The 22,124-nt window shown below is 35.5% G+C and overlaps 3 protein-coding genes across 7 annotated transcripts; 2 read left to right on the top strand and 1 right to left on the bottom strand.

Annotated features, from left to right (window-relative positions):
* Positions 1-233: 233 nt before the first annotated feature.
* LOC130718982 (agamous-like MADS-box protein AGL80) lies at positions 234-2,665 on the top strand. The gene is made up of 2 exons (XM_057569634.1): positions 234-729; positions 2,517-2,665. The coding sequence occupies exons 1-2, from the start codon at positions 234-236 to the stop codon at positions 2,663-2,665; spliced, it is 645 nt and encodes a 214-aa protein (XP_057425617.1).
* Positions 2,666-5,036: 2,371 nt separating this feature from the next.
* On the top strand, positions 5,037-8,334 carry LOC130720464 (uncharacterized). 3 transcript variants are annotated; one of them, XM_057571110.1, is made up of 4 exons: positions 5,051-5,804; positions 5,920-6,561; positions 7,253-7,675; positions 7,803-8,334. In XM_057571110.1, exons 2-4 carry the CDS (start codon positions 6,514-6,516, stop codon positions 8,013-8,015), a joined length of 684 nt encoding a protein of 227 aa, XP_057427093.1. In that variant the 5' UTR covers positions 5,051-5,804; positions 5,920-6,513; the 3' UTR covers positions 8,016-8,334. The 3 variants fall into 3 exon arrangements, with proteins under 3 accessions (XP_057427094.1, XP_057427093.1, XP_057427092.1); XM_057571111.1 differs by having other exon boundaries at positions 5,037-6,561; positions 7,932-8,334; XM_057571109.1 differs by having other exon boundaries at positions 5,051-6,561.
* A 351-nt stretch (positions 8,335-8,685) lies between these two features.
* On the bottom strand, positions 8,686-19,589 carry LOC130717787 (CSC1-like protein RXW8). 3 transcript variants are annotated; one of them, XM_057568147.1, is made up of 12 exons: positions 19,268-19,585; positions 17,824-18,182; positions 16,681-16,824; positions 16,159-16,222; positions 15,824-16,033; positions 14,959-15,135; positions 12,673-12,971; positions 11,693-11,969; positions 11,111-11,389; positions 10,235-10,468; positions 9,827-10,004; positions 8,686-9,004 (listed from the first exon to the last, which is right to left on the bottom strand). In XM_057568147.1, the coding sequence occupies exons 2-12, from the start codon at positions 18,099-18,101 to the stop codon at positions 8,829-8,831; spliced, it is 2,316 nt and encodes a 771-aa protein (XP_057424130.1). In that variant the 5' UTR covers positions 18,102-18,182; positions 19,268-19,585; the 3' UTR covers positions 8,686-8,828. The 3 variants fall into 3 exon arrangements, with proteins under 3 accessions (XP_057424130.1, XP_057424131.1, XP_057424132.1); XM_057568148.1 differs by having other exon boundaries at positions 19,167-19,284; XM_057568149.1 differs by lacking the exon at positions 8,686-9,004 and having other exon boundaries at positions 9,862-10,014; positions 19,268-19,589.
* Positions 19,590-22,124: the final 2,535 nt, after the last annotated feature.

Genomic DNA, 22,124 nt, shown 5'->3' on the forward strand with positions numbered 1-22,124 from the left:
TGCAAATGCATTGATACGCATGACATCCAGTAAGTATGTCTATTTGTAAAACATAACAATAATTTATTCCTAAATATGTTAATATTTGGGATCCATGACAGTACACAGTTTCCAAATGACTTGATGTAATTACAACTGCGTAGATAAGATATCTCTCTATAAAACCCATACGCTACAAACAAGTATTGCATCAAAGTTCCAAAATCCTTATAATTTTCTTTGTGATTGTAGGCATGGATAGGAAGAAGGTGAAGCTCGCCTATATCACTGATGATAAGGCAAGAAAGATTTCATACAACAAAATGAAGAATAATATCATCAAGAAGGTGAATGAACTCACCACTCTCTATGGAGTAGAAGCATGTGTTATAATTCCCAGCTCATTTGATTCCAAACCAGAGATTTGGCCAAATGTGAAGGGAGCAAAGAAGGTGATTGAGAGGTACCAGAATACACCTGTGAAAAAGAAAAACATGACTTTGAACCAGGAGAGCTTCATGACACAGATGACTTCCAAATCACAAGACAAACTAAGCAAGGTGCATCAACTGATTCGTGAGAAGGAGCTGACCATGCCTGTCTTCAATTGTGTGAAAGATGGAGCCCTTCCAGAAGGTCTGACCGTGACAGATATTAATGATATCAAGATGCATCTTGAGAAGATGATGAAGGAGGTCAATGATGAGATTGCTAAACGCAATTTATCAAATGTTATTTCAATTGTTTCTTGTAATTTTGGTATTGTCACAAAATAATTATGTTTTATCCGGCCTTTAGAGCCCGATCATTTTGCTTTACATTATGTCTTTCTTCAGTAAAAAGAGGCATGACCTCTATTCAATAATAAGAGGCAAGACCTCTCTGTCTTTGTTTCAAAAAAGAGTCATCTACTCATCTATCTTGTTTTTTAGTTTCATTTATCCGAAAAAAAGGTTAATAATTCTGAAAATTATCTATTAAAAAAATGCATGTCCAAATATAAAAAAAAAACTTTAACAAAGGGGCCTAAATCCACAAAAAAAAAATGAACAAGGTGACTTAGGGGAGAAGAGATGAAGAGGGAGGAGAAGAACACGATGGAGATGGAGAAATAAGGATCAACTTAAATCACGTGAGAGGCATGTGATGTTCCTCTCTCCAAATACCCCTTCTCCCTCCTAATTGCATGCCACGTCATTTTAAAAAAGTCAATTCAGACTAAAAACGTTAACTTTTGGACGGAAATATGGGGGACCAAAACTGTTGACGGAGATCAATGTCGGGTAGCAAAATGCTATTTTTAAACTTTAGGGACCTCGTTTACACATTTTAGAATCCTGGTGGACCAAAAGTGCTAATAAGCCTTTATTTTTAAAGCCAACAAATTTTTTAGTTAAAGAAATGTGTTCACTTCTATAAAATTAATCAGTCACATAAAAAGTGTTCGAAAGTGTGTATTGATAATAGCACTCCTCTTTCTGTGACTTTAAAATTGAAAAGTTCATGAAGATTCTGTAAGCAAAAGAAGTAAGGTAATTCGAGCATTGAATTTCTGTGGAAAATTAGTAGCTTTTTTCTCCCATTTTTTGATTGGTGGACAAATGACCAACCAAGAAATTAATAAGAGAATGGCGTGATCAATTAGCCAGTAGGTTGACAAGCTGTCGAGCACCTCCATCCCTATACCATATAGGCCGTGATTAAATAGATAAAACTTACATCATTATGTTCGGCGAGAGAAAATACACATATTAAGAAATGCAATTAATTTTATTAATTTTTTAAAAATATTATTTGTTTCATATTTTGCCCTCTAAAATGTGTTTTATCTTTTATTTATTCTCTTACAATGACACTATTAGAAAAACAACATTTAATGCTCTAACTAAATGGACAGATATATAAGAGCAATTTATTTTTTCAAAATGGATGGTTAATAAGGAACATATATAGTAATTTGACTTAAAATTAATGTACTTTATTAAATAACTTTTATTTTTTTACATCGGAAAAGTAAACACCACAAAACAAACTATAAGGTTGACCCCGTATGTATGATAACTCATGTGGTAGGAGCTGAGGGACATATGAGTTGAGTAGGGGAAGGTCCAGGCAGTGGCGGATCCAAGACCCCAGGGTCATGGGGTTCAAAATTTTCAAATGAACACATCGATCAAAATATAATTAAAAACAACTTTAATATGTTTATACATCACAAATTATACAAGTCATAGTTGTCATCTACGTGATTTCATATTCTGAAATTGTTGAACAACTTACACTAACACTAGCAATCATTTTCTCCCCTCAATTGAGGAAAAACTGAATAAAGTTAAATCCTACATAAAACTTGCAGAAATTATAAAAGCGACATCCTCTGATCATTTTACTTACTAACGAAAATAGCAGCCAAATAAGTAAAAACAGAGGAAAAAATAGTCGTCACTTGAAATATGTATGTATGATTCATTGGTTCATTAATATCTATCATTTTAGTATCACTTTTGACATTCAATAATTATTTCTTACACTTCTAGGGACTGCAATTGAACTTCTATTAGGAACTGCAATTGAACTTCTATTGTTCTATATTGAATTCATGCTCCTTCATTATGTTTATGTTATTGGTTTCCTACAAATGAAACAATCAAGTTTGACAAATCCAATTATGAAAAACTTTGCGTAAAGAACCACTTCTAGTAACCGTTGAGTATTAGAGAATGAGTCATTTGTCATAAAAATAAGCTCATATTGACTACATAGTAATATAAAAAAGTATACGAAAAATAGTGTACAATTTTGTTAACCAAGCAATTGGAATAGACGAAGAAGGATATAAACAACGAAGCTTCAACTCATTGCTATTCATGTAGTAAAAAAATATTCACTCCTTAAGTGGAGATTACATGTGATGATGATGATTTCAGTGCAGATTACTTCACTTATCTCCAATCAGCATTTTACAAAATATCTTAGTTTAAATTATCCAACTGAGGTGAAAAATCTAAACTGAAAACACCAAAAACATATACTATTCTCATTGAACGTTTACAATTCAGTAAAGATCAGATAAATGAATAATTCGATTGTCTTCAAGAACAATCTAACTAACTCGAAACAGAAAAATTGAACAAAGGAAGCATAATCTGAGATTGAACTATTTTGCAGACGATGATTCGGACTGCAGTTCTCACTTCTCAGTTGGTGAGACTCATGGTAGCGAGAGAAAGAGGGTGAGTGGCTGAGTGCGCGTGTGTGAGAGAGAGTGAGAGGAGAAAGTGATTGTGGGTCTTTGGTGTAAATAGGTGCAAAACTTGGTCTACCAATATAATTTAAAATTTTCAGGGGGTTAAAAAAATATTATATATGGGTGTAAGTGCAAAACTTTTTTGTTCAGGGGGTTCAGCTGAACCCCCTCACATAGAGGTACATCCGCCACTAGGTCCAGTGATCGATTTTTGGCGGGTGCAATTTATCTTTTCGATGTAAAAAAAAATCTATGAGGCTAACATATCCCTAGTCAAGATTGCGAAAGAGGTGAGGCCTCAAAATGGGAAAAAAAACACTAAAAATTAACTCCAAAACATATGACGAAGTAGCTTGTAATAATAATAATTCTTTTTTTTTTTTTGGTCGAAGGTTCAAATTCATTCAATACCCAAAAGTAGCCCAACGGCTCTTACAACTGATCATAATACATCATACATATTGAATGAAGAGAATTGGGTCATAAGCCCAAAAACTTGCAACAGTTCATTAACACTTAAGCATTTGACTACTTAGAAAAATCTAAACTGAGTTAGAACTAAGTGAGATTTAAGGGAACTCTTGCAAGTACAAGCCCAAAGATCAGGCCCATAGTACTGAGCCCAAGAATACTGGGCCAAACAAACCCTAGCTTCAGGGACTCCAAACCCTAGCCAACAGAGGTGGCAGAACAGTGGCGGAGGGGAACAACTGAGGCTCCAAAGCTCAAACCAAAGAAGATCTGCTGCAAACGGAAGTGAAGATTTGATATTGAAAAACTTTAGAGGTCACTTCTTCTACCTTGCCGGCTCTGCCGTCAGCAATATTGCTACAAGGCCATCCTCAACATAGGTGCTCAACACCTCTTTTAGAGGGGAAACAAACCGCAACAGACCAGATCTGGAAGAACAATAGATGAGGCTAAGAGGTACCGTCTTGAACAATGGAAGCCACAGTTGAAGGATGGGGTGGAAGTCATGGCCGTGGCATCGGAGGGAGTAGCGAAGAAGCCTTTGAAGAGACAGAGGTGGCTGCTATAGGTCTTCAGAGCAGAACCGGCAACTGAGCACGTATATGGCAGAGGCGGAGGAAGCGGGCGAGGCGTATGCGGTGGTGGAGGCGCGGGTGAGATGGTGGAGGCACAGCCTGCAGCACGGTGGCGACCGGTGGGAGGAGGTGAGCAGAGGGGACAAGAGGTAGCAACAAAACAGGGGAAACTAAAGGAAAAAGGAAAAAACCCACTTATTGGGTAGCATATCCACCTACTGTGGAAGAGAACCCACCTATTGTGGGAGAAAACTACCTACCTAGAGCAGGAGAGACCTCCATAGAGGAGGAGAAACCCCCAAAGGGGGTGGCGGCTGGTTGTCTTTGTTCAAACCCTAGTAGACAACAAAAAAAATTAAAATGCTAAGAGAAAGACTTTTTAATTAATATTAATAATAATTCATTTAAGGGTTAATGGTCAAATTGATCCCTGTGTTTGTAGTGACTTTTGATTTTAGTCCCTCAACGGAAAAAACTAGCTGATATCTCCCTGCAGTTGCAAACATTTTGGTATTAGTCCCCGCCGGAGGGCGGAGCTCCGGCGTGGATGTCCGGTGGCAGGCCAGAGCTGATGTGGCTTTATCCACGTCATTTTGATTTAAATTTATTTTCAGCCATGGAATTAAAAATTAATTAAAATTAAAATTATGTACTAAAAAATTGAAATTACAAAAAAAAATCTTTCTTCATGAATTAAAAGTTAAAACTTAAAAATTAAACATGTTTAAATCTCAAATTAACATTAATAAATTTAATTCTCCATCAACCATTTTCATCCTCCACCTCCATCTTCATTCATCTTCATTATCCACCATCAAAGAATGAAAGCTTATCCTAACATATGAAGCAACATCGTTCCACCGACGCATGCACACCAAAACAGGGACTTCACGACACCACATTTTTCATAAAGTTCCTCCATCTCCTTCACCTGCAAAAATTAGAAGCCAGTAGCTAACCAAAAGCCAGCACCTAACCCAACAAAACCTTATCTTGTTCTTCCAAAGCCATCAAACCCTTATCTTCTTCTTCCTAACCTGACAAACTCAAAAACAAGCAAACCCAACAACTCACACCCAGTGAACCCATGAACCCACCCCCACGCAAAAGAGGGAGCGAGAGAGAAGATGAGAGGTCTGAGAGAGAGGAGTTCACAAAAGAGATGGGTGAGACTCAAGGGGTTCACGGGCGGCGACGAAGATGAGGCTTCAGAGCCCTCGTTGTTGACGGAGATTTGGGGATTTTTCCTATTTGGGATTATTCTAATTCTCTCTCTTGATCTTATGTTCTGGGTATCTTAATTTGGGGGTTGGGGTGAGGGTTGATCCAGATTGATGGGAGTGGATTTTCTGGGTATCTTCTTAATTTGGGGGTTTGGGTGATGAAGAGTGCATAGAGAATTTTCTATTACAAGATGAAGGAATGGGGTCTGGCGGCAGCAGAAGCGGTCAAAGCTCCATTATCTTTAGCCCAAGGGTTTGCGACAATGTTGACCTTGAAGTTGAAAACTTCATCCGTGTTCACCCTCCGTGGTCTGATTGTCAAGATCATATCTTTTTATATGCATATTCAGTTGAGTCTAGTTTAATCTTTCTATATATTTTATGTTATGACTGAATCTTTGTTTTGGTTTCTGTTCTTGGACAGGAAGTGGGAAATGAAAATATTATCTTGTGAAAAAACAATAGAGATGGAGATTGATGATTTTAGATGATGATGAAGAGTGAAGATAATTTCAATTGATGATGATGAAAAGTGAAGATGATGATGATGAATAATTAATGACGTTTTTTAAATTAGTATTTTTAATTAAATTAAATTATTAATTTATATATATGTGGAATTAAAATTTAATCAAAATGATGTGGATAAAGCCACATCAGCTCTGGTCTGCCACCGGACATCCTCGCCGGAGCTCCGCTCTCCGGCGGAGACTAATACCAAAATGTTTGCAACTGCAGGGAGATATCAGCTAGTTTTTTCCGGGGAGGGACTAAAATCAAAAGTCACTACAAACACAGGATCAATTTGACCATTAACCCTTCATTTAAACAACCTCACTTTTGTGTTGTTCTTTTCATTTTATTTTTGGTCAAAATTCTATGTTGTTTAAGGTGGGCCTGGTACCAATCAAACTGGGTCAGGCCCATATGGTGTCAACATGCGTAATCCCTATACAGACCGTGAGGTTGATGGTGATGATGATGCATTGCAATTGCAGTAGAGCAGAAGAAGCTAAGCATGACGGTTCTGCCTTCGCTTGCAGTTCCTTTACCTCCCAAGTTCCGGGTATGCTCATTTTCTACCTTTTTCTATGCGCCATGGTTTTTCTCATTTGGGCTATTGAAATTCAGCTGTTTCTTTTATGTATTCTAATTTTCTGCTTCATTTGGATGATTTGTCATTTTCTATAGAAGAAAATTTTTCTGCTATTGATTTTACTGAAATCCAACGGGGTTAGTGTATTTTAGGACTAATAAGAGAAATGAGATGTAGGACTTGAAGAAGAGAGACATTCATTCATTCAGAAAGTTGCAGAATATAGATAAAAAAGTGTTAAGAAGGAAGTAACACTTAGGGCTACAAACTAGAAAGTGCATGTTTTGAGATTTTGAAGTTAGAATCAATTATACTAGGGAGTAGCTTCTGTTGACATAATTGATTCTGATGTAAGAGTGTTTTATCCAAACATACTAAAAGAATGGGAAACTTTAGAGATTTGGAACTATAGTCCTCTGATATCACGACTAAACTGAAGTAAAACGTGTAGGTTAGAACATCTAGTTTGTGCATTTTTTTTAATTTTTGTGTCATCTTGATCACTCGTGGCTATCCATATTGTCTGTGCGACGGGTTCCACTTGAGTTGCGGTTCCAACAATTTATGTATCATGATATAACTTTAACAGGATGTAATAGTTGGAAATAACATCCTGGTGTTCATTTATTCATAGCAATATCTTTTTGTTCTTGGTTTGCAGGTTAAGCTATTTCGATGCCAACCCTGTCAATTCCATAGATGTTCGAAAATACATGTTCCACATCAAAGATTTCATGTTCGCACCCCTTCAATTAAAGCATCAGTGGCAGACCATAATGAGCCTAGTGAGGTTAATATGCAGATTGGGATCATGAAGGAGAAACTTAGAGAAGCGGTGCCAGTCTCAGTTCAAGAATTTCCTTGGAGAAAAGCTGAGCATGTGCTCTTGGAAAGATTACTGTCTCTTACACAAGAGGCGGTGAAGTGGTCTCTTGTTTTATTTTTCGTCTTTAGCTCTTTATCGGACGCTGTATATACATTCTCTGTAAACTGTGAACTGATCATTCCTGTTGGCCTCTTTGTTGGCTGCCTTATGGCTGATTTCTTGAAGGAGATAACACAAGAATTGTTTCAGAGATCTGAGGTATATTTTGAGCATGTTATGTTGTTCTTTCTAAGATTCTATGCTCAGTTTCTCTGTTCCTTTGTTTATTACAACCTGTTGATTAACTTGCTTTTGATGTGTATGCTCCTGCATTGCTATTTTATAGGAAAAAGATCTGAAATGGCATCTTCTGGGCTTGTATTGCCTTTTTGTGTTTGTCAAGTTTTTGTCAACATGGTTTACGATGAAACCAGGGGTGTTTCTTTTGAATGTTGCAAATGGTGGACTGATGCAGGTTTTGTGGTGTTGGAGAAACTTTATGGAAGATGCAAAGAACAAACGGGTAAAGAATACCCCTTCTGGTTTGGAGGCTTCATGATAGATGAATTGTGGAGGTTCGAGTTTTTTGGCACGTGATTATGATAAGATTGGGTAGAGTAGAGCTATAACTTGAACTGTAATTTTTTACAAATAGCCCATGTGGTCGGATAATCATTCAGAATTTCCATTAGATTCACTTAAGCCTTGCTAATCGGAAATCCAAAGGATGGGTCATATTTTCTGCTCAAATTTAGATGTTAGTGTACCCTGCATAAATACTTGTTATCCTTTTTTATTATTTGTTATGTCATTGATCTCTTTTATTAAGAGATGTTATAATAAATTTTGTAATATTATAATTAAAAACCAGTAATAATAGAAATATTATTGATAAAATAATAATTAATATATCCTTAAATTTTTAAGTGAAATGTATAGAGATAAAAAAATTACGTGACAATTAAAATGATGGAGATTCTTTTTTGATGTGATCGCTTGTGCCTTTTGTTAATGTTCACCAAGGTTCATAGTTTTCAATTTTCTAGATTGTCAAGAGGAACTGTGATATGGCAACTGAATTTATTTATGAATATGCTTTTTCTTTACCTGATAATGTATGGGTTGAAGAGAGCCCATTTGGTCTAGACAAGTTTCTGATGACCTCTCAATTCCCTCAGTTTCAGTTCAATTATATAATTCCTTCTTACAGTTAAAAAAAAAATTCTCAATTGTCTGAAATTACGAAAAAAGAATATTTAACTAAAATTGTAATTGTTTACACTCCTATATGTCTATTCACATTTAATTGAGGATAATTTCAAAAATATTTACAATTGAAAATATTAATAAACAATAAACGAAGAGACCTTCATCATAATCTGTCAATGACTAAATGTTCGCGCACTGCCTCGGGCACAATCACATCAGAATTATTCTTCCTCAATGCAAGAGGCGAAGTACTCGACTGCTTTTCATCAGATACCGCTTTTTCCGGACTCTTTAGATGAACAGGCCATGATGATCTATCTTTTGGACCAATTTCCTTGCCTAAAATTTGAAAGTTAAACATAATCAAGTTATTGAACATTGCCTGAGAAGCAAATTCTTAGGAAAATATTTGGTGAACACCTCTTGGGTGTTGACACCTAGATTGAGATAAGAAGAGAAATTAGATAAGTGATAGATGTGATAGATGATATGATATGACACGAGATAGAGATGAGAGAAAAATAAAGGTGTTTGGAGGTGTCAATAGTGTAGTGATCTAGAATCAAGACTCAATCTTAACTCTAATATAAATTATGAAAGCGCTTAAATATTTATTCACTGCTATCACACTTACACCAAGTGAGAAATAGCAAGAAACCAGAGAGATATGATCATATCTCCAACTATGATACATAAACCACCATCAGAACAAACACCATCAAACATCTCATTTTCTCTCTATCTCTCACTTCTTGTCACACATCATATATCACATCTATTACTTCTCTTTATTCTCTTACTTTCTCTCTCTAGGTGTCTAAACACCTTGGTGGTCTGTCTAACATTTTCCTATGATATATTATATGATAGAAAAATAAGAAAAGAAAGTGAATAAAAATTAGATGGAAGAAAGTGTTATGTGAATGAATCAAAACCTTATAAAAGCAAATAAACAATTCTTAGCCATAATACAAAAGTCAACTTTGATACATTCACATTACTTTCTTATCCATCCTCAATTCCACATCATTTTTCATTTTATCCCCCTCTTCTTTTTGTATCACATCGCTCATTATATCTCACATTTCTCTCTCTATTGTTTCTTTCTCTGGGTGAAAATCGGGTGTCTAACACAATATTAGTTTATAAAAGCAAACAAACCTTTCTCCATATCTCCCGAAGACTCAGCACTCCCCTTCTCCTCGTGCTGACTGGAAGATCCAGACTGGCTTGAGGCATCCGGCACTAAACTGAGCTGGCTGTAGGCTGAACGCAATTGTTCATAAATCTCTTCCATTTTTCCACACTGCTCATCTCTCCTATCCATGTCAATAAGGATCTAAAACAAACTGAGTTAGGTTTAGAGGGGTGAATGAAAGACAAGGGAGTGTTATAGGAGAATCCTATATCTCTGATAATTAGAATACTATATCTCTGATAATATAATCTTAATTACAAAGATATAATATTCAAATAACATATAAGTATATTTCCTAATCTCAATAGAGATATAATTTCAATACTCAGACTCCCCTATACGGGGGCGGAGCAGTGTGAAGGGAAATTTACCTGTGCTGAATTACTCCTAAATACAGGGAGAAATCGTTGCCTACAATACTGGTGAAAAAGAAGGGTTCCAATCAGCAGGGGAATGGTGAATCCAGATGCAACTGATGAGCGTTTTAGTCCAAACACTCCTAGCGCAATAAGTTGTGCAACTAGCAACGAAAACACGGTTGTGTTGTGTGCAATGGGCCAGAACTGTCCTCCACTATCGTATTTTGTGATGTACACGTTGAGAATCTGAAAAAGGTGTTCATAACAGAAGCTCTTTGTAAGGGATATATAAGAATAAATCAAAGAAACATTAAGTACCATGATCACATATTTTTGTTGACAAATATCCTCAGTAGAAATCAAACATGATCACGTATAATTGTATGCATAGATGTAGGTGTACACCACTCCCATTTTTTCTTTTACATTTCTCTCTATTTTCTTTCTTCATACAGAAAAACTGTAAAAACTGACAGAGACTCTGTGGATTTAACTGGAGAAACAGAAACTGCCAGAATATAAAGAAATAAACACCCAAACTCTACATAGAGCCTTTTGAGAATCAAGCCACAGTTTACAAAATCTTAGACTTGATGATAGAACCCAGAAATTATGACTGTGTTATTAGCAAGAAACCCCTAATTCCTATTTGGGAATTAGGGGAAAGATACAAGGAAGGGATCCCAAACACCCTCCCTAAACCCAGAGAGTCCCAATGCTCTCTCTAGACCCCAAACCCAAATGAATACAAAAGATACCTCATACTCTCACTAACAACCTAATTTATAGACTTTCTCTAACTAACTCTCGCCCCCAACTAACTAACAACCGTGAGTTCCTATCGCTTGAGGAAAATGAGAAGACAAACACATGATAAAGAGAACTAACCTGATTTCGGTATATAAGGTAAGCAATGAAGAAGTAGATCAATAAGAAGGGCAATATTAGAGGTGCCAGAATAGCACAGGTGAATCCAAGGAATCCAAACAATAAGACCCTTGGAACTTCTGTATGGTACGGAAAAGATAGGCTGCCACCACTTGCATCGTCTTTCTGCCTGAGTACGTATCTCTGCAATAGATTGCATATAAGAGGAAAAATTTGCATAACTTCAACTCCCAAACTTGCCCAACCAGATGATAAAACGTAAGTTGTGAAGAAAGTAGCCTGCATACCATGAAAAAGCAATTGTAAAGTGAATCACTGAACATAGAAGGTTTAGTCATTTATCTCTTCTAAAAATACGTAGAAGTGTTCGCTGTCCAGTGTAGCTCAAGTCTATAGTACATTCAAGTGGATAAAATCATTTTAACATTCAAATGCAACAATACTCAATCATTTCAACAAGAAAATGCAACAATACTATCAAAAAGAAAATGCAACAATACTCTATAGCATCACCATACAATAGGTCTACATGATTTAATGTACAATTTACACACTACACATGCAGGAATCAAGTTATATTACCTGGGATGGCACTGCCTTGGCAAGTTGGGCAGGCAGGTCTGTTACACTCGAAAAGACAGAGAGTTGACTGATAACGGAACCAGTAAAAACATTAACAAAAAACACATTCCAGATAGTAAAGTACAAGACTTTGCAACATGCACTCTTCTTCCTCTCACTACGTGAAATAGAACCCTCCACGGCTGAAAATAGCATCATCATTGGTGGAACTGCACACATAAATAAAACCAATATCACACTTGGTAGATAACCAGTCACCAGCTGACGTATGAATTTCCTGCATAATAAAGAAGAGAGTCAATATACAGTGATCTGTGTAATACTTACAATATAAAAATGCTCACTTTCCATATTTCACGTCTGAATTCTCATTATAATAGTATTAGTTAATCCTATTTTAAAAGGGTAGCTTTAGCTTATATTATTCTCCTCTAAGAGAAGCTTAAGTTACGCCATTCTCTCCTCTAAGAAATGAATGTGTTGCACTTTAGTCCATTTTAATGTTACAAAGCTTCATAGGGATTTTTTTTTCATTTTGTGACTCTCAGTCTCAGCATCATTAGAAGCTAGTTTGGAACCCCTACAGTAAACTTTGGGAATTTAGAAAATGAAATGAAGACTTTGGGTAAAGTTCCAAAGGTAATGATGGGGGTGTTCAAAACTATTTCACTTTTGAAAGGCCTAAAATTGAAAATAGTGAGTTCCAAATTAGCTGCCATTGTCTGAATGTTATAAACAAAATAAAAGGTTATTTACATTAAAATAAAAGAGACTAAAGAGTGGCACATTTCATCTGTCGGGGGAAAGAAGTGTAATTTTGATCCACCAAATGTTGCATATTAAAATAGTTTCACGTGCTATTTATCATGCATAATTCTTTCTTTCAAAACCCTAATCTATTTATATGGCCAAAAATATGAGCCAAGCCGAGAGTATAGAAGCCCATGATATTTGTCCCAATAAATGCGAAGATCTCTTACTTTTTAAGAATCCCTATTAGAAAAGGGAACATTTTCTGAAGCTCGTCTAGTTGAGTCAAGCCTTGTACAAATGTAACAGGGATAAGGAACACGAGCATGAAGGCAATTGAAGCCACGAGTGTAGCTATATTACGGATCCAAAGTTGCCTGTATGGTATGCTAATATTGGACCAGTAAACATCATGTGGTTCAGGAGCTATGTCTGTTGCCCATAACATAGGATTTGATGTTTGCAGTGAATGTGCAGCCATATGAGCTGCGTACCGACTTTTAAAGAACACAAAAGCAGCTGCGCATTCCTGTATCAGAGGTTCAAATTTGAAGTACACGTTAGTGGACATAACAAAACTGTTACACATAACCTGAAATTTGTTAAATACTTCTATAACTACTGAATGAAAACAAGAATTGTAATATCTGGGATATCATTACAGAATAAATAATCATAAAGATAAAAAGCTCTCAACAGAAAAGAACATCAGTTATATTGAGGCAACATAAAGTAGGAATTGCATCTCTGAAGAACTAACACATGACTAGAGTGTAACAAAAATTCCAACTATGATCGCTTCATATGTGGTTAATACACAGGTAGGAAACATTACTTATATTGGATGTCCCAAAAGTTCCAGTGTTCAAGGAAATTAATTTGAGTTTTGAGATAAATTCAGAACCAAAATAAGCTTGAAAAAGAGTTGCAAATTAATGCAAACTATTGAGGCTAAGAAAAAAATTGAGATATTCTACACCAGATGTATCACTATAGATTCTAGAAGACTCTCTGTTATCTGGGGAAACGAACTTGGTGTGCTGTTAGAGGTTCTGTTGGGGCTCGATTAGAATTATGACCTTACTCAATAAGCCTGGGTCAAAATATGAATACTGATCTAATCGTCAGAAAGTCAAGAAATAAACACACAAAGTTACCATCGTTTTAGATCCTAGTTTCTCTCTCTCTCTCTAGATTATCAATATGGTATCTAGAGCCTTCTATTTTATCCTTGAACACTTCCAGCCTCCACCATCATCACCCACCACCTTGGGTCAAACTGCATACCACGGCTGCCAACCTCTGTTCCACTGCTGGTGAACCTGCCACCAGCCAGTGTCTTTTCTCTCAGTGTCACGTAATTCCTTAGACCACACCTATTTCCTTCTCCCATACCATTTATGAAAGCATTAGAAATTTTCTCTCATGGAAGAAGCAGCTGGAGCCTATCAACCAAGGACACAACTTCACCATTTTGTAGTTAATCCATCAATTCCTCGGAGATTCCTCACAAAATAGGATTGAGGCCTAGTCAGAGTTAAAGATGCCTATACTGTTTGGGAGAAACAAGAACAATTTCTGCTCTCATGGCTCCAATCCTCCCTGTCAAGTTCAATCCTTACACAACTACTTACCTGTGTTTACTCTTGGCAGCTTTGGGAAAGAACCATAACTACTTTCATCATTCATGCTCAAACCAGAGCAAGTATAGCTTGCACACAGAGTTGTATAATTCGAAAAATGGCAATTGCACCATCTCTGAATTCCTACTAGCCTACTAAGATTCAAGACTCTAGTTGATTTCTTGAATATAGGAGATCTAGTTTCACTTCAAGAGCAACTCGTGATATCATATGAAGAACCAATTCATTGGCAAAGCATAATCCATTAGGTGCAGTTCCAAGAATGCTTTTTATATCTCTAATGGACCAAGCAGATTGCACTCCATCAATGATTCTGTTGAGAAGTCACACATTGCTCCATCATCCAAGTTAGACACTAATATCTTGCTTTTCAACATTCACATTAAAAGGAAATTATGTTACTTTTGAGTCTACAACAAACTACTATAGAGAAGTAGTTTAAATTAATTTTTCCATGGTTTATGTTGGGTACAGGTCAAACAATGTGCCAGAGTGAATATAACTAATTGTATCACCAAAAACCAAATTAATATTAGTGATGCTTATATTCAGAAATTAAAGTTATGTTAAAAATTTGTTTATTCTTCCTTTCTATACAATATTAATTGATCTTAGTCACAGCAAATTTTTAAACACTTCAGTTTAATGCCAACTCATGAAAGAAAAGTTCACATTATGCCATATATACTATATAGTATGTTTAATGAGTTGCAACATGTCAATATGTGGTTAACTTATTTCACTTCAAAATGACATTCTGTAATTTTTATAATAATGGATAGTTTTAATTGGAGGGGCAACTACTTTTTGTTCCGTACAAAGCAAGGGGCTGTGCTCTAGTAATTATGTAAGCCAATCCATCTATAAATTTACCTTTTTTCTTGTATCTAGATGCATGTCAGTGTAGCCCGGTATACTATCTATCTCATCAGGAATCATCTTAAAAGAATTTTTGGGTGCTCCAGAACACCAACACTGCATAAAACTTGGCCTACAACTCTTTTCCAGTGAAGAATCTCTAAGTACCTTGCACATATGTCCAGCATCATCCTGGGGGAATAAGATTAAAATTTACAAAAGTGTGAGCAGCTGTTTTGTCAACAAGAAAATTAATACAGGTTTAAGTTGTTGAAAGAAAAAAAATTGATAGGATATATAGTCTTCTGGAATCATAATCAAAGCCCAAGAAAGTTACAATGTACATTCTCCGCGTTTATTAAATGGAGAATGACTACATAGATAAGAAATTCACCACAACATATCAGACCTTAGTCTTATGCATAAGAAAGTTCACTGATTTTCTTATTACGTGAACAAATTTGGCACAAGGGTCAAAAGGAAGTAATAATTTTTTTGCCATCTGAAATAGCCTAACAAAGTCCAAGGTCAGACTGACATATGTAGTGAGATAAAAACTTCCATCCAAATAAACTGCCTTGCATGATCACTTCAGAGACAGATGCAAATAACTACTAAATTGCCTCATAAAGTGAAAATAATGAATGAGAACGGAAAAAAAAAATGTGGATACCCATTTCCATGATAAACCTTTATATTTTCTCTACATACCTAGAACCAAATAACCATCTAAGACAATTTTTTGGAAAATAAAAACATCCATTGATGCACTAAATGATGATAACATCAGCAGCAAACTTCACGCGAATATAAAATTAGCAACAGGAAAGATTATGAAGTTGAAATTACAAAAAAGAGTATTTGAAGTTAAGAAGCACACCTTCAGTTTCTGTACTGTACCAGACTTATAAATCATTTGGTGTGACAAATATGTTGATGCATGATAATATGAGAAGAATTTTTTCACAGTCTCACAATATGATTCTTCTGAAGACCAGGGAATTGATCGCACGAGAATACTAAAATGACTTGGATTTGGAGGTGATCCAATAATATGTAGCAGCCTCAAATTTGTAATGCTTTTATATTCCTAACCAAAACCACCAATTAATTAGTCATATTTAATAATCGGAAAAGAATAACTAAAAAGAAACTTGTTAGGTCATTCTATAAAAACAGGTGAAATCCATGATGTAAATAAACTCAGCTCCTTACAAAGTAAAGAAGAGTACAAGCCGCAAGTGTTATGATGTATAATGCGAGACAATGAGCCCAAAGCCTGACAAGCAAAAGAATAAAAACCACACATAAGTAACCAGTTTGAAGCTGTTTTCCTGAATAAATCATCAATTATTATTTCATCAACATCCTAAAATATCTAAAAAGAAACATCGTAAAGTGAAAATGAATCAGGTTTATCAAAATTCCAGTTTTACACTTTTTTTGCACACTTCATATTTTTTCTAAGAGAAAAAAATATAAATAAACTCTACAATAAAGAAAAGTAGTTTACTAAGCCATGAAGAGGAAAGACAACCGAGAAGATAGAAACATGGCCATAATAAACAACATAGCAGATCCACAGTCCACAATTTTCTTTGAAAGCATTGTTCATTCCTGTCTATGAAACTTAAGTAACCTTGTATATTCTATTGTTTTTCTCAACTTAATATAGACACTATTGGCTATTCTAACATATTTGGCACTTCAATTTGAAAAGTAAGATATAATTCTTACCATTTTGCACCATTGACATTCTCGATGGTAAATACTTCGAGTGATTCCCAAGGTATATCCTTATGCATTCTGGTCTTACCATTGTAATTTACAGGAAGCACTATGGAAATGCAGATGACAGCGGCAATGGAAAATACTCGAATGCTGAAGGAGACAATAGCAACATTGAGTCATTGACAGTTAGTAAAGTCACAAGTTGGGCAACTAAAATCCATCAGACTTATTCAGGTTTCAATTTGATATGCTTGTAAGTGTATGATGAATAGTTGATTTTGATTAGAATAACATAAAATGGTGCTCAAACCAAACACATAAAAACCAAGGTAAATAACAAAAGCTACTGGTATATTTACCATTCTTATTTGAAAAGTACATATATTCCAAAAAAGGAAAATTCCAAACTCACATTTAGCATCACTATTTGAGTTAATCGATGAGTCAACTGGCTACCTATATCAATTGCATAATATATATAGTAAATATCAATTTTGCTACTTTCTCTGTGATCACTAATCTTAATTCTAGGTTCTGAATTATACATGGTTAACCAAATGTCTTCTTATGCATGCAAAGAACTATCATTATGGATTATAGATAGTTAAAAAACATTTGGAATTTTAAACAAATCAAATCAAAGCATAAATCATATTAGATTTCAAGTACTTACACCATCCAATGGCATAAATATGCAATCAAGCATGATTTTTAGATGAATCTTCCGTTTCCTAACGAATTTCAGTGTTAGGCTTCCCTTTAGCCCAAAGACTCAAATGATTGACTTGCATGAGAAATTGTCATTGAAAAAAATGATAAAATTGTTGTGCAACATAGTAAAAATGTTAATTAATATTGATCAGAGATGTTTTATCAAATATATACCCCTAACATATGTATTCTTAGAGACAGACATCAAGTGCATCTAGAGAGTAGACTTAAAATAAACAAATCTTTAGAATAAGTTTAATGGCCTCATCACTTGTACGTATCTAGGCATCAGAAATCAACATTCGGTTGGTTTGGCAGATTCCAGATTAAGAAATTATCAAATAAGAAAGCAATTTAAATTCATTCCAGTGAAACATTCAACAGGATAACATAATGCACACAGCCAAAACTGTTCAAATTGTAGAAGGATTGAACAACCTAAACACAAGTATCCTTACAAAAACCACAGCATCCAAGCCACCGATAGCCAATATCTCATCCTCAGATGTATCCCATGCTTTTAATATCCAGCTAGGGGATGGAACAAATCTTTCTAGGCAGAATTCAAGGCGTCTTGAATGCTTAGAAGCTAGTCTCCGTCCAAAGTACACACTAACATTACCCGGCTGTTTCCTTAACACTGAGTAAAATGAAAAGAGCACTACACACACAGCAATATTAATTCCAGCAGAAGTTAAAAGAGCAGCAATGTCCATGCCTGCTCCCTAGAGTGCCAAACTTGACACATCCCATTACCCAAGAAGAAAGACCATAGAAATCCAAACTACGCCCATCACCTGAAAGAGTATATAATCCAACCAATGTTTCAGTACGAAATGGATGCATCATCAAAATATCTTTTTTCTTTCTTTAGTTAAGGTGCAGCAAGGTGTCTGTCTATAACTAGAGAGATTTTTACCATGAAACAACAGGCAACAGAACAAAGATGTAAAGGATTGAACAGAAAAGAAAGATAATTCACTTAATAGTTAAAACTAACAAAGACACATGCTGAGACCTAAAGAAGTGAAGCTTAAAAGAATAGTAACCAAGGCAAGAACCATTTAATTTCTCATACAATAGACACAAAGATAGAATACCTAAAAGTTATCCCATACTCTATTCTCTGTATGAAAAAAATATTCCGACATTAGGTATATTATCAACTACATTCAAAGTCTGTAACCAAATTTAGCTACAAGTTATGGAGGATTTGATAAGGGCATCTCACTCACAGATACCGAGGTACGCAAAGCTTCTTGGCATCAAGTTTCAAATCTACCAAAAGACACCAACAAATAGCCCAGTCAAAGGTTGTGTTTGGAACCACTAAAAATTGGAGTTCATATTATTGGAATTAACTTGACTTGATTTAAAAATCATTTTTCATGTTAAGAACACTCATTTGAAGAAGTGAAATCTGATTATTTGAGTTGATTTACAAATCGAATGCATTTAAGATGAACCGGATTGACCTTACACTAGTAATTTGTTGTTTTATCCTGACCTACAAATAAGGGGGAATTCAATTCTAACACTTAAAACAAACAAAAAAACATCAATCAACAAAATATTTGATTCCAATTCCAAACACTCCGAAAATGCTCAATTTCATTCAATAATAAATTTGATGTTGAATGTGCAAAGCCCAATTCAGTGTAGATAAAACTGGCAGTGTACAAAGTAGGATTCAGAAGCCAGGAAACAAAAGAAGCAAAAGCAGTTCACGAAAGCACTATCAACAACAACAATAATTGATTAGATTATCATTCATGCGTTACCAAAACAGAGTCTTCTTTCTGTAACCCCCAATTCAACCAAACACAACAAAAACGATTTTAAAATGAAGCAATTAACCGAATCCGAAGAAAGCAAAATGTACCAGCAACATCAATGAGCAATTCGTCTCCACGAAAAACGCGATGATTAATAGTTGAAACTCGCAGGGCAATGGCGTGCGTGCGTGTTGCTTCTACTTCACCAAAACGTGAAATGGAATGAGAATTTGAGATTGATTCCACGGCAACAAACAGAAATCGAAACCCTAAGTTTCGAAATTGTAATCAATTTTGTTCCCTTTTTCTTTGCTCCTTTCTGTTGAAACTCGCAGGGAAAAATCGCAGCAAAAATCTCAGCAAACCAACGAACACGAAAATTAGCTTAAAGCAAGAACGAACGTACTCGTTGATTACAGAAAAGCCACGTTCTTATTATAATTATAATTATAATAAAGTGATAATCGTAATAATTCATGCATAAGCGTCGATAATAAATTATAATTAATTATAATTAATAATTAATTGATTTGATTTTTTGTGGGTTTGAAAGGAAGAGTAGCGGGAGGGAAGGATTCTCCACGTGGCGGACAACCAGGCGCCAAACACATATGTGTGATGAAGAGCGTAACCGCCACACAAACTGGCAAATGGAAATTTTTGGAACTGATATGCTCATCACCAACTATGACGCAACATACTGGAACCACGCTCCATGATGCTTCCACGTGGCAGATAATATTAATTACTCAATAAATAATAATAAATAAATAAATATTAATATTAATTTCATCTCTATCATTATCATTTTGGTTGCACTAAAGGATTTTCACAGCTATCTTTAATGATTAACTCATTTAAAGCTTTCACACCACGTTAAGTTTGTAAGTATCTTTTAATAAATTCTAGGTTAAATATGTTCGAGTCCCTGAACTATAGCGAGAAATCGGTATACGATCCTTAATAAAAAATTTGTTGGTTTCTATCCTTAAACTTATTTAACCAGTTGAGGTGGTTTCATGGCACAGGTAAGTGTTGACATGTCAGTTTTATTTTTTTATTACACGTGAAATATACAAGAGGGACTAACACAAAAAAATTTCCTTCCTCTTGTAAAAAAAACCAAAAAATTAAAATTTCATCCTAACCTATCATCTTCATCTTCACCATTTCTCATGTTTTTTTTCCATAAAATCAAACCATAAATCCCAAAACATAAACTAAAACCCAGAAAATCAAGCCTCCTTCTCAATGACAGCCTTGGCCAAGACTACCATAGCCCCACAAATTGAACTCATTCTCAAAGTAAACATCGAAAAATCACAAAAAAAATAGCAACCCCACCAATAGCTACAACACTCAAATATCACCATTTCATCACTGCCAAAAAAATTAAAAAAATACCACCCTCATCTTGAACAAGTATAATACCCTTCAAATGATGGAACACTAAAAAACGCTGGGCTTGAAGAATGGTTCTAGAACACAAGAAATAATTCTCATCAACACACAAGTAGAAGAAGAAGAAGAAATTACAATCTCCACCAAATACCCATCAACACACAAAAAACCTAGCAAAAAAACAAAGAGGGAGAGATGACGGAACCAACCAAAGCTCACAGCGATGAAAAAAGTGGCGATTCTTGTGACGGCTCGGTGCCTCGATCTGGCTCGGAAGAAACCAACACATAAGCGTGCGACAGAGATGGAGCCTCTGTCGACGGCGAGTCTAAATCTGCGGTCATCGGAGACCATCACATCACGACCACCAATGGAGCTTCACATTTATCGTCGCGCCTTAGGGATGGTAATGGGTCTCGGACCCGTTAGGTACCCCGCTAAAAATACCCATAATGGGTAGGGAAAAAACTCGCTAGATGGGTATGGAGTTGGGTATGGATAATTACCCGCAAAAAATATTAGGTACGGGAGCGAGTATGGGTACTATAGTACTCAATCCGCCCCATACCCGCACACACTTTATTAATTATTTTTATTCTATATAAACACACTTGGTATATATATATATATATATCAACAAACTTAACTAAAGTTATAACTTTCTAAATTACTCTTTTAAAAATGAATGATTTTACTTATTAAATATTTGGATAGTCTTTTGTATTTTTAATTAATAATATAATAGTAGTTATATTATTTTCTTTTGGAGAATGTAAATTGTATTTTCGTTAACTGAATTATTGCGGGTATGAGTACGGGCATATAGGTACCCAGAGGGTACGATGACGTACATTCAAATTTCTACCCACGTGGGTATGGGGACGAGTACGGGTATCTTTTGAAAACGCGGGTACGGCGATGAGTACCCTACCCAAACTCTACCTATTGCCATTCCTACCGCGCCTTGACTTATCAACGTTCCAGCCACCATCAAAACTCCACAAGCAGAGCTTCGACCTCCTTGTTTACTCTCTCTTGTTCACTCTTCAGATCTGAAAGGAAGGGAACCATAAATGAAGATCTCATCCATCTCGTTCACCTGTGCTCCGATCTACTTCGATTTGCTCCGATCTACGCATCCACTTTCTCTTTGGTCACGATTCTTCCTCTTCTCTTGATGTTGCTTCCATCTTCGTTCTTCTTCGCTCTCAATCTCTCTTTTTGGTTTTTGTAAGCTCCACCCTCTAGACCCATTTTGGAGATTTTGTGGGTTTTTCAAAGTTTGGGGTTTTGTAGGTTGTGTTTTGTGTTCTGGGTTTTGGTAGTTGTGAGGTTTGATGTTGGATATCTGGATTTTGGAGGTCGATGGTGAAGATGAAAATGAAGTGATGATGAAGATGGAAGATTTTTTTGGTCACAGAAGATAGAAGTTTTAATTTACAGATTAGGTTTTTAAAAACAATATTGGACTTTAATTAATAATTTTAATTTATTTAATTATTAATTAACGACGTGGAAATAAATGACATGTCAGCACTTACAAATGCCAACAGATAAATGGAT

This window comes from Lotus japonicus, chromosome 5 (assembly GCF_012489685.1).
Source record: "Lotus japonicus ecotype B-129 chromosome 5, LjGifu_v1.2".
NCBI lineage: Eukaryota > Viridiplantae > Streptophyta > Magnoliopsida > Fabales > Fabaceae > Lotus > Lotus japonicus.